This window comes from Myotis nattereri, assembly GCF_964212035.1.
Source record: "Myotis nattereri genome assembly, chromosome: 19".
Taxonomy (NCBI): domain Eukaryota; kingdom Metazoa; phylum Chordata; class Mammalia; order Chiroptera; family Vespertilionidae; genus Myotis; species Myotis nattereri.
In genome coordinates this window covers 25,199,677-25,212,415 of record NC_138095.1, presented here as the reverse complement: position 1 = coordinate 25,212,415, position 12,739 = coordinate 25,199,677, and the positions used below count along the sequence as shown (strand labels likewise).

General features: G+C 49.1%; 1 protein-coding gene across 1 annotated transcript in view; it reads right to left on the bottom strand.

The window, feature by feature from the left end:
- Nucleotides 1–1,013: 1,013 nt before the first annotated feature.
- MTMR3 (myotubularin related protein 3) overlaps nucleotides 1,014–12,739 on the bottom strand; it is a 78,862-nt gene continuing 67,136 nt past the window's right edge. The window contains exons 15-21 of the mRNA XM_081113672.1: nucleotides 10,899–11,069; nucleotides 9,576–9,721; nucleotides 7,387–8,776; nucleotides 6,179–6,289; nucleotides 5,611–5,699; nucleotides 4,813–4,839; nucleotides 1,014–3,052 (exon numbers count right to left, since the gene is read on the bottom strand). Coding sequence (XP_080969798.1) covers nucleotides 2,881–3,052; nucleotides 4,813–4,839; nucleotides 5,611–5,699; nucleotides 6,179–6,289; nucleotides 7,387–8,776; nucleotides 9,576–9,721; nucleotides 10,899–11,069 — 2,106 coding nt within the window. The 3' untranslated portion in view covers nucleotides 1,014–2,880. The remainder of the gene's footprint in view (nucleotides 3,053–4,812; nucleotides 4,840–5,610; nucleotides 5,700–6,178; nucleotides 6,290–7,386; nucleotides 8,777–9,575; nucleotides 9,722–10,898; nucleotides 11,070–12,739) is intronic.

Genomic DNA, 12,739 nt, shown 5'->3' with positions numbered 1-12,739 from the left:
GTGTTCTAGGCAGAGAGAACACTTATCCAGAAATTGACCCTGGAAAGCCTGCCTCAGAGTTAAGGCCCTCCGAGCAGGTCCCTTTTCAACAAAGCCCAACCAGCACAGCATTGAGATAGTGGGCTGGGGCCCCCAGAGCTGAGCACCACGCCACACCAGCCTTCCCAAGGGACAAACTGCATAACAGTGACACACGGGGAAAGACAATCCCCTCTCTGTGAAGAGGAAGAGCTAGCCAAGACGTGATTAGAAGCTATGGCCTTGCTGGCTGGGTGCATACCTAAGAAACAGGTTCCCTCCTCTGTGGAGGGAGGAAAGAGACCCCTAGAGTTAGACACATAATCCAATCACATCCCATTCAGTGTCTGTCTAAAGTCTCTCATTCAAGAACAGACAAAAGCACTATCTTTTTTTGTTAGTCCTCATTAGATTCCCCCCCCCCCCCCCCCCCACTGATTTTTAGAGAGTGGAAGGGAGGGGGAGAGACAGAGAGAGACACGTGGATTGGTTGCTTCCCAACTGGGGCCAGGGATCCAGCCTGCAACCAAAGTACATACCCTTGACTGGAATTGAACCTGTGACCCTTCAGTTCCCGGGCTGTTGCTGTAATCACAGAACAAACCAGCTAGCCATCCTGCCCCCCAACATCTTTCACTCCACTGGGTAGGGGTGCCCTGAAATCAGAGCAGCAGCAAAAAAAAAAAAAAAAGCTTGGAGGCCAGAGGTAGTTTTAATTACTATTGATGCTCAGTTCTTCAGATGAGGAAGAACCACTTGCTTGTTACGGAGCCTGACTGCTTCTTTTTTAGCTTTGGAAGCTAATGTTAGGGGCAAAACCACCATGAAAATGTGTTTCAGTGCTTGGGCATCATGGTACAGTTCCTTGCCAAGGTCCAGAGTTGAAATCTAGTTTTCCTTTGCCAAAGTCCAGGTTCCCAGCAGCACTTCAAACTGCTTCTGTGTAAGATGGAAAAGGGATAAAGAGGGGATAAACCAGAAGGAAAACATCGGAACATGTTAGCAAACGCTACCATGCGGAACACTAAACTTTATTCACTTTATTTATATATTTAACAGTTCTAAAGTATTTACTTCTTGCTTTGACAAAAAATGAAAAATATAGGAGCACTGACTGACTCCTCTTTAGGAAAAAGGGGTTATATGTACAGCTACGGAGAGTTACGGCTCCTCCTTTACATACAAAGGAAAATATTAAAAAAGTGCTTCATTGATCAAAAAAGGGCTAAGAGCTGCAAGCATTTATTCACACTGTACATCAGACCCAAGAAACCCGTATCATAACCTCTTGGCACCTGTCACTAAGAAATGCACAATATCAGTTAGACTGACTTCTCCCTATCTGCACGGGAAGACCACACAGAGTGTGGAGAACGACACCCTGTTTCACGAAATTCAAACTCCGCAACCTGCTGCCACTGGGAAGTCGGGCTCGTGCTCAGGTGCTCTTGGCTTTGCCTGGATTGGTTGCTCCAGGGATGGCTTCTGGGCCCCATCTTAACCATGTCCAGGCACACACAGGAGCCACCTTCCTGAGACAGAGCTTGTCTTGGAACAGGGAACTGCTTCCAGAAAGCATCAGAAGAGTTCCCTGGTCTCATCCCCACCACTCACCACAATCCGCCTTGTGACCACTTAGCAGCTTTAGCAGACCCAAGCATGGCCCTACCCACAAAAGGGAGGGCAGGCACAAAACATGGATGCCAACCAAGATTACAATGCACAAACCTAAACTCTCCACCCCTTCCCCATACCCACCTCCACCACAAATATTCTTGATTTAAGGCTCTTTTGGGACCACATCAAAGCTTACTGAGGGGAGGTGCCCTGAATTGCTTACGGGCTGTGTCACTTCTCTAAGGACTGCAGAGTCACCGAGTGGGCCCTCACTCTGCCAGCAGCACAGGAGCAGGGCAGGAGGAGGAAGGCTGATTGTATGGGACATGCCCCATTTCCAGAGGCTTGAACTCTAAAAGGCTGATTCTACCCCTTAAGGGGGAGGTCCATGATTTGTTTGTTTTGGGAGTGGGGGATTTTGGGAACCCTGAGTCTGGATTTCCATGTGCTAGCCAAGGACGAGATTGTTTGGGGGACCAGGTGCCTGGGCTCAGGGCAGGCTTTGGCCTTGGCCACAGCAACAGCACTCTGGCCAGTCTGCACGTTTATGCCTGAGAGTGGGAAGCATGGGAAGCACGACACAGCCTGGCGAAGGGAGCCATAGATCAAGTTAAACACAATTCCATGGGGAGAGCATGCTGACCACCCATCTCCAGCCCCTCCCCTCTCACGTGCCTCAGAACAACATACACCTTCCTTCCCCCGAAAGCCAATCTCATCTGTCTGTAGGTGGGACTGGTCCCTTGCAGGAGGGAGAGGGCACCCAGGGTAATGCTCTTAGGGGAAGATGCGTCCAGCCAGCTCTGACGTGGCGCGAGGAAGGTCACAAATGTTAGCACTGGCTCTTCCCCATACATTATCTCAGGCCTCCACTCCTGACTCTGACCAGCCTCCTTCCATCCTGAGAAACCAAGCCAACCCTCAGCATCGCCTAACAGGCGGCTCTACAGTTACATGGGGCCTGGCAATCTCTGGTATTCCATTAAATTTTTTTTCCCTTTTTTTTTTCCCTCAAGACAACCAGGGGAGCATGGAAAGGGGAGATTTAAAAAAAAAAAAAAAAAAAAAAAAAACAGGAAAGAAAAATCAATCTACAATCCAGTGGTACATCCCAAATTTCTGTCACTCTGCACAGGTGGTTCCAAGCCCCCATTCCAAAGTGCACGGGCCTCTCGGTCTGCCAGGCTGCGTGGGCCTGTCAGAGGAACAGCAGCTTGGCCTCTGCCTGCCCCAGGTCACGTAGCTTCAGTTTGAAGTGGCAGCAATGGGCTTATCCAGTTCAAGGTCAATGCTGGAGCTCGTGGGATGTAGGCTGCTATAGCAAGACTTGCATACTCGACTGGGTTCAAAGAGCTGCTGGCTGGGAACTGGAACCTTCTGATTACAACAACTGGAGCAGAATACATTCCCACAATTCCTTGAGGTGAGGAGAAGAAACAAAACAAAATTAGTTTTGGTAGCAGATATGGGTGGGGGAACCAACTTCAGAAGACAGGACTTAGTTGTGTGCAATTCAAATGTGCTGGAGACTCCTCTAAGAGTGAACTTGCATTTGTCTAGCCAAGAAAAAGCCAAGCAGAGAGGGGATCCCTACCTATCAGTCACAGCCTCATCACTATGGCTCAAGGTTATGAGCTCGACAGGAGGATGTTGCTCATGAGAGATCTGTGAAAGCAAATGAGCCCAGGGCAGAAGCAGCTGCTAACTATGGGTAAGTCCTGGCCCAGAAAAATCCAGTGGCCACACCCACCTGGGCAACAGCCTCTGTGTAGCGTGTGATCACAGTGAGGCCAGAGGCCAGGGGAACTCCCACAAGCCCTGCAGATGAGAGAAAGTACCTGCCCAGCGGGGGAGTGAGGAGCCCTGCCCAAAGGACCACTGCCCCGAGGCTCCCAGGCAGCAGCAGCAACATGGAGAGTAGATTGCTGCCACCTAGGACTGCTCTGCGCCCAGCATGCAAAGCCAGAGACAAGCAACCAGTGACAGACACATGCTCAGGGTGAAAGGACAAGAACACAGATGAACACACATGCCCTTAGTAGACAGGTATCAGTCAATTATGGCTCCCTCCCCTGCCCCCATGCAACTCCAGGGACTATCCACTCTGCCTGAAGGCCTGACTTGTACCCAGGCCTCATGCCTCCCCTCTCCTCCACTTGAAAGCCCACCTCTGCACACCCAAACAAGACACCTCTTCACAGCTAACGAGAAAGGAACTGGCAGAGGATGTGTTTCTGCCCACCTTACAAACCCACTTTTGATGGGCCTTACAGGACAAACCAATCCCAATAAGCGAAGAACAGGAGATTCCAAGGAGCTTAACACAGCTCGCCAAAGATGTGGTGGGGAAAGCAGCAAAGGGAAATTCTTCTTAGCCAACATCACTCACTGTTTTTTCATTTACGTTCCTTAGAATGCAGACCCAGTACTGGTTTAAGGACCAGCTGGGCACAGAGGAGAGAATACTGAATATCTTACAGGACAAAAACCACAAAAGGAAAAGACACAGGGTAATGGAAGGACAGAAAACTAAAACACACACAACTTTTTCTAGAATACAGTAAGTACTTCACAACTCTGTTCTGAAAAGCATGTCAGCAAGAACCTGTGGTTACACAGAAATATTACCTCAATCTGTTTCTGAATAGTTACATTTATCTGACATAAGTTTGATCAGTTAAGCTTTTCAGTCTGACGTCAGGGGACCCTGACAGACCCCACGTGGAGTCTTCCCTTAAAGTCTTCCATGTTAAAACAATTCTCCGGAAAGACAACCTCTGTTCATTTCTGGTCTCTTTAAAAACAAAAAAGAGCAGTGATGCTGTTTGACTTAGAAGTCATTAGCATTATTCTGGCATCTCAGAGAATGATTGGCCACCCCCAAAAAACTCTAAAAATCCAACAGGTTATCCCACAAGACCTGCTGAAGCACCGCTTGTCACAAGCAAGATGGCGGAGTTGACCTGTGCAGTCAGGATGGGAGTGCAGGGCTGCAGCCTGACTCAGCCCTAATGGTCTGCTCAGCTGGCTGCTTTGGTTCTCCCGGAAGCCCACCTGCCTGCTTGTGCTCCCAGCCCCAGGTTACATCCCAATGAGTGCGGAGAGGGGAAATGGCGCGTTAGTGTGAAGTTATTGTAGATATGCAGACATCACAGACAGGTTGTTGCAAATGCTCACCACGTTTGATCAACACGGTCAGTGTCCCTGCAAGGAGGGGAGAAAGAGCTCAGAGGAGAAGCCAACCAAAGACATTTGGGCTTGGGGTGCAGGTTAGGGAGATATACAGTCCTAGAAGTATCATTACTAGACAAAGAGGTGACTCCATTTTTTGTCTGGGATCACTCAGGTATGTAAGCTATACCACGATTCATATAAACTTCCTATACCAAGAACACTGACCATCCTCTAGTCATCACCCCAGGTGGGGCAAAGCATCAGTAGCAACTCACTACCCAACCAAGAAGGAAGGAAGAAGTCAGCCTAAAGGACTAGACTGTCCTCCGCTGTCCAGCTACTATCCCCAGCTACTTTTGCTCAACACTAGCAAAAGGAAATCAAGTTTGGGGTCAGGAAATTGGATAAGAAGTAGGAAAAATGAAGTTCCCTGCCCACAACTGGAAAACTATTGTGCTCATAGCAGCCATGTTGAATGGGAAGCAGTTTTATTTGAGGAATAAGAAATGGTGATTTGAGAGGTGGCTATTGCTCCACCAATCCAGGAAGCAAAACAAAAAGGGACATAATTTGCACATTTCAAAATTCAGTCATGATCATTCTGAACTGGAAGAAAGACACCAAATGCAGTTCTACAAACACCAATTTCAGAGGCACAAAGCATGAGTTAGAAGTCCTATGGACCAGGGGGCCTGTCTTAAGACAGAACACAGCCAGCCAGATGCCTGCATCTCTCATCTACAGGCTCCATGGACCAAATCTCAACCCCACACCCTGGCCCACCACACCCCCAAGTGGCACCTGCAGTGGTGTTTCCTGCTGGCGAGCCAGAAGGCGCTGTCACACGCATAGCAGTGGGCAGCCAGGTGGTCAGGGAGCCAACGTGTCATCTGTAAAACAGATGGGGCCAGATTAGTAACAGGAAATGGGCCATCCAGCTGTTGCCAGCAGAGCCATGCTGGGGGCAGCAAGAGTCACAAAGACCGTACTGTCTCTGGGGGCACCAGACCAGCAGGTCTGATGTCAGCAGTACAAGAAAGGCGTCCAAATCATTTTCCTGGAGGGGACTCCAAACTCCCCTGAGATAAAATGGCAGGCAGCAGCAACTTGGGTCACTATGAGAGCTGGGAAAGCTCCAGTTCATACAGGCAATGAGGAGAGAGGGCCAGCTCGCTGAGTCTCCCTGGCTCAATAATTCTAGGCTCCATGGGATCCATGGGGATTCACAGGCGCGGAGATTCACAGAGGCTCAAGGCTAAGAGTGCTATGAGGTGATTCCTTGCCCAGGGGAAGGGGTTAGGGATGGGGGTGGAGAAGAACTGCAAAACAGTTGCATGGATGGCACTCAGAACAGGGGCTGAGCCTGTACCTCCGTGTCCTGTTTATCCACCTGCTCCCAGCTGGCTTCAGAGAAAATCTCTGTGCTGCAGCGAGACAAAGAGTTCTGATCCAGATTGCTTTCCGAGTCGGGGATTGAAGTCTGTTGGCAAACAAACACAGCTGAAGAGAATGAACCTGGTCTCCTTCCTGAAGAAGAAGAAAGGGCTTGGAAAAGAGGAGGGAGCACTGGGGACTTTGGGTGGGCCTTGGTGTTAGGGCTGCCGAATCTAGGTACAGTACATCAGCCATCAAAAACTGGGTTGAGCAGGTGCAGAGACAGGGTTGAGCTCAGCTGGAAGAGAGATACACAGGTCTAAGGCTGTGTGCAGTGATTCTGGACCTTGGATTCCAGGAAGTGAGTGGGGCAGAAGTGACCAGGATGGAGTGGGAACTGTGTCAGCTGCTCCAGTGGGCCTGTCAATCCAGCCCTGCCACTTACATCTGTGTGTTGAAACTGAGTGCTTTGGGCCTGTCCTCCTTTCTCTGAAGGACTCTTGGGAAAATGAGAAATCATCATTAGTGTGAAGGAAAAACTGAGAAGTCAGTTTTAATTGAAAGTCATGGATGAGCCCGCCTTTAATGTACGCTGACTGCCTCAGAGCCAGGTTCACACTTGTCCGTCAACACCGAGTACTTGAACATTAGCACACCCAATAAGAGAGAGCCTTCTTGATAATCTCCCCTCAGGTACCCCCACTTTGTTACCAGGCCCCATCATTGCTAACTTCACAGCGCTAGAAATCAATCACTTCTCCATTTCTTCTGCCATCACCTGCCACAGAGTAGATGTATCTGTTAAAAAAGAACTAAACCTGCACCGGTACAGCCCAGGTGGGGTGGGTAGGTGGGTGGGTGGTGCTACCAGGATAGGACAAGCACTACCATTTAATAGGAATAGTTGACATTACCCTACAAATGTCATTCTGCCCAGGAGTTTATGCCCTTAACTATGGTCCTCCCTCCAAAGAGTCTTGACTGGCCATGTATGAGTGCTCGCTCTCTTCCTTATTCTAACTGCTAACGAGGACCCCCGTGGAAAGTAAGCAAGGCAGAAAAGAAAGAGGCAGACTGCCATTCGCATGGCTGCCTTTCCAGTTCTTTGAGAAATCTGTACTTTCACCATGCACCAGTCACAAAGGGTGTCCAGCCTCAGTGTGCCCTGCTTCCCGGGGTGGCTGTGAAGCACAGGATACTCACCACTTCATCCCCAAAGTCCCCATTGAAGCGTAGAGAGCTGGTCAGATACTGGCTCTCCAGGCGACTCCTCAGTTCCTGGACTTGTTTCTTCAAGGTCTCCACTTCCTGTTGGTGGCCTGATTCAATCTGACGCAGGCGCTGTTGGATAGTGTCCGTATACACAGGCATGCCATCATCGTCCAGGTGGCTGCGAGAAGGCTGGTCAGGGCTGCCAGTTGCAGATGGCCTCCCTGTCTGGCTATGTAGCCACTTGTGGTGCAAGTTCCTCGAGTGTAAGTGGGCAGAGCTGCAGCTTATAGCAGAGAGCTGGCAGCTCAGTGAGTCCTTGCTCCTACCAGCCTCCCCATTGGCCCAATGCCCGTTGGGGGTGGGGTACTCCTGGAGGGTGCTAAGCCCTGGGGGCTGCTCAGAGGCCTTATTTTCAGTCTCTGGGACACCGTTGCACACAAGTCCCTCTTTACATTCAGCTACAGGCAAGGCACAAGGAGAACGTGCTGGGCTGTGGGTGCTGCCAGGGGAAGTCCTCTGCACCACAGATCCCACTTGGGGCCTCTCGGCCAGGCTCTTCTCTGGAGGCCTGGGTTCCACAGCTTGAGGAAGCACATCCTTGCCACTGAGCCTGCCACTGTTTACCAGGAAAGGTCTATGATGCGGCCCACTTTCCGACTTCACTTTATCTTCCATTAACATGTCCAAAGAGCTGTCTATGTTTGGTCCTCTGCCCTCAAATGGGACTTGGGAGAGCAGCGGAGAACTTGACTGTGAGGTACCATAACCAATTTCTTCATCAATGGGGATTGTAGTCATTGCTTCCTCCCTCTCCTCTGCGGTATCTCCTATTTGAGGCTCTTCTACAGGGACCTCCAGTACCGCCTCGGGCTCCGGGAGAGAGCTGGGAAGAACACTGTGCCCGCCCTGCTCGTCAGGAAGACCGATGCCTGGAGGGCTCCTCAGAACAGCAGGATCCAGCGGTGGTGGTGCGTGAGGAAGGACAACGGCTGAGACCTCAGGGGCCTGCGCCCTGCTTTCCTTTTCTAAGAGAGCCTCCTCTGTGACCTCCTGCATCAGGACGCTCCCCCTCTGGACAGTCTCCTCTGTCCCACTCTCCTCTTTGGTGGCCTCTTGCAAAATGTTCTCCATCTGCCCCTCAGCCACTCCAGCTGCAACAGATAGTTCTGCGCCTCCCAGCACTTTGGTTGGCTTGCCCAGGCTGTCGGGATCAAGAGGCTCCTCTCCAGGACCAGCCAGGCTGCTTAACTCCAGGGAGCGCCTGTGCTGGTGCTCCTGCCACTTCTCATTCAGGCTTGGGTCGCTACTGCGCCGGCTGGCTAGAGGCACTGTGTTGTCGCAGGCTGTGGTCAGATTGTCAAATGATCTAGTCTTTGGTAGCCTAAAACAAAGGAATGTGGGGGAAATGAGACTCTGAGGCTGCTCAGATGGAAAGTAGGAAACAACAGATTTTAATAGGTTGTCATTTCACAATTGGGTCCATTATAACTACTCAAGGAGCTATGGCCTCTCTGAAGTGAGGCTCAGACTGCTAGAAAGGCAAAGCTCCAGGACCAAGCCTTCTGTAAGTCTGCAGACTTCCTCCTGCACACCCTCTACCCCATGCCCAAAATACACAAATAAGCTAGTCGCAAATGCTACTTTAAGAAGTCGTCCTTGTGCTCGCTTCGGCAGCACATACACTAAAATTGGAACGATACAGAGATTAGCATGGCCCCTGCGCAAGGATGACACGCAAATTCGTGAAGCGTTCCATATTTAAAAAGAAAAGAAAAGAAAAAAAAAGAAGTCCTTTATGATACTGTTTCTCAACTACTGGCAAAGGAAAGTGAGTGCTGCTAATTTCCTAATATCTCTCATTTTAAATATATTTTTTATCAGTCTGAATTCAATAAAGTTAATTCAGTGGCTGAAACTCAGGCCAGAGGGTCACAAGGAATCCAGAGGATTTACAACATCACTAAAAACTGCTCAGTGCCTGCAGCAGAGTGATGCAGTGGCAGGGCCCAATGAGGCTCTTAAATATAGCTAGTGGCCCAGAACCCTTATACCTTTCCTGAGGAAACTTCAGAGATCTAAGAAAATGTGTGGAGCCAGCCAATGTCAGGATCTCTGACCAACCCTGGGTATCCTAACAGGAATACACCACACAAGACTTAAGGCATCAACTCTGGGCTCACCGGCTCAGGAGTGGATCATCAGGGCTGCTGCCAGGGGCTGGGTATGGTGCACAGCTGTCATCCACAGGGGTGGACGGGGATGGGCAGGGCAGGTACACTGCACTCCACAGCATCAGGTTACGCACATGGCACACAGGGTACAGCACCTGAAGAGAGAGTAGAGGACGCAGGTTTCAGTAAGTCCTTTAGAGATGTCTAGAAATAAAGGTCAAGAACAAGCACCATGCTTGAACAACCAGCAGTTTTTGGCAAATCTCCAAAGGAAATTAGCATCCGTGGATACAAGTCTATTTCCCAAGAGGGCCTATATAAGATTAGAGTTTTGGCAACATTTTTCACCTGAGAGGCTCCTGTAAGCATGAACACTTGAAGTTTTTCTTTAAATCCATTTCTCAGGTCACATTTACTGAAAGACTGACTCATCAGCTTAATTTGTTGCTTTTTCTACGTAAGCGAGTCATTTCACTACATGGTGACCGTTCTCTGGTACAAAAACTTGGCTTCAGAAGACACTGACCTATTTTATAGGATCATTTTAATTAATCATGTGAAAAGGAGGGAAATTTCTTCCTGTATTGTTACTTCCCCAACAGGCACAGTGAAGGAGAGAAGCAGTTACATCAAATCTTTCCTCTCTACTTAAATGTGGTGAAAAGCACAATAATAGTCCAGCAAAGCAATAAAACCTCTGACTAGCCTCCTTTTAACTTCTTTAGAATTTAAGATGCATTCTGACAAAAGACACATTACCGTATATCAGCACACTGATGTGAGTGCCTCCTTTTCTCTGCTTAATAGAAGGTGTTCCTTTGAGGAACAAAGTCTTAGAGGGCCTGCCAATTCTCCATGTAAGCACAGAAATAAAGACACGCATGCTAACGTCATACAGTTTCTGCTCTCTGGAACAGACGCTGCTGTGGGTATCACCACCGGATGACACTGTAAGGATGCTAGGGGACAGGTGGCAGCTCCTGAGCTACCAGGGGCACCCAGGGACAACTGCAGTGCTTCTGCCACTCACTGGACAGAACATGCTAGGAGTAAGTTAGCTCTGGCGGAGGTGCCAGGAAAGATTCACGTTTACAGTGGCAGAGATGTATATGAAATCAGACCACCCTGAATAAAATGTCAGAAGCAGGTCAGAGCATCACTAGAAAACAGGTCTTTCTCTCAGGACAAAGTGACAGGAAGAACATGAACCAACCCATCCAGAGATTGCAGAGATGCCTTTGAGAAAACAGTTACTACTCAAAAAGGCTCTTAAATGTCCCCGCCAATAAACTCCTTCTGCTGATCAGAGAGGAAAGACTGAAGGATACATACGGCTTCTGACTGAGAGGAATACAGTAGGTTTTTGAAAGCCTTGTTGCCTGCCCGAAGCAGCGACCACACAGAGCATGTCCGTTCCTGAGTATGCTTTTCCCCTCTCTCCTTGGCGTTGTTGCACAGGAATGTTCCAAAGAGGCAGGAATAGGTATGTTGCACCAGTTTCACCTATGGGAGTCCAATGAGGCAAAATCAAGCAATAGGGTACATATTCTCTGGGGAAAGTTCTTCCCAGACATCCTTGAGAGCACTTCCGTTCACACTCGGTAAGAATGGGAGAAGCAAGTAAAATCACGCAATAGCAACCTCCTCACAGCACCAATTTCAGAGTGCCAACCCCAACCACCATGACTCCTAAATCAAAAGAGCAAAGACAGATAATTGGCATACCCACTCCTCTTGCCTCCTCGACAGTCTCTGAGGTCCTAAGTTAACAGTCACTCTCAAGAGTGACAGAGCATATAAACTGCATACAGGAGCAGGTTAGTGTGCAACCCAAGTCTGAACTGGGAGCACACTTCTAAATGGCTTTTCATTCAACAAGTGGTTACTGAGCATCTTACATACTCCAGACGTTTCTATAGGGCTGATATACATCAACTAGAGGCCTGGTGCACAAATTTGTACACTAGTGGGGTCCCTTGGCCTGGCCTGCGGGATTGGGCCGAAACTGGCTCTCCAACATTCCCCAAAGGATCCTGGATTGCAAGAGGGCACAGGCCAGGCCAAGGGACCCCGCCGGTGCACAATCGTAGCCGGGGAAGGATGCGGGAAGTTGGCCAGCTTGGGAGGTAACATGGGAGGGCTCCAGGGTGTCTCTGGCCTGTCTCACTCAATCCCGATTGGCCAGACCCCAGCAGCAAGCTAACCTACCGGTTGGAGCATCTGCTCCCTGGTGGTCAGTGCACGTCATAGCGAGCGGCTGAGCAGCCTTAGCATATCAGTAGCATATTACGCTTTGATTGGTTGAACAGCCGACTGGACAACCGGATATTTAGCATATTAGGCTTTTATTATATAGGATAATCAAGTAGCTCTCCTACCCTGACAGAGCTTATTCTAGTTGGGAAAGAGGAATGACCAGTGGTATGGACAACAATAAGGTAGAGTAAGAGGGGCAGGGCAGGGTGGGACAGCCTTCCTGGCCCAAGACTTGACAGAATGAAGAGAGGTCATGTGGGTATCTGGAAGGGAAATGCTCAGCAGAGGTGACAGCAAGCACAATGGTCTGAAGGTGAGTGTATGCTTGTGATTTCTGAGGAACAGATGGAGGCCAGAATGACTACAGGACACTGCATAAGAAGAACGGCAGGAAATGAAGCTACACAGACAACCTGAGGGAGGCCTGCAGGCCATCATTAAGGACTTTTACTTTTACTTTGTAAAATGGAAAGTGGGAGGTTTTTCAGCAGAGGAGTAACATGGTCTGTATTATGCTTTAGAAAGATCCCTTTGGCTGCTGGGTTAACTCTCTTAAATCAGGGCAGGAGGTGATGGTTTAGACGAGTGTGGAAATAGTGGAGACAGCAGTAAATCAGGTTTTAGGTGTATTTTGAAAGCAGAGCTGCAGAATCTGCTGACAGATTAAATTTGGAATGTAAAAGAAAGAGAGGAAATACAGATAGAGAAGCAGCCTACAGGCTGGACCTGGGGCATTCCAAAATTCAGAACTGGGCAGATAAAGAGCAACTGGCAAAGGAAGCAGAAAGGACCAGCTAGTGAGGTAGAGGAGAACTAAGATACAGTGCATGCTGGAAGTCATTTGTTTCAAGTGTTTCAAGAAAGAAGTGATTGAACTGCCAAATATTAATGGATCAAAGATGAAGACAGTCAAATGG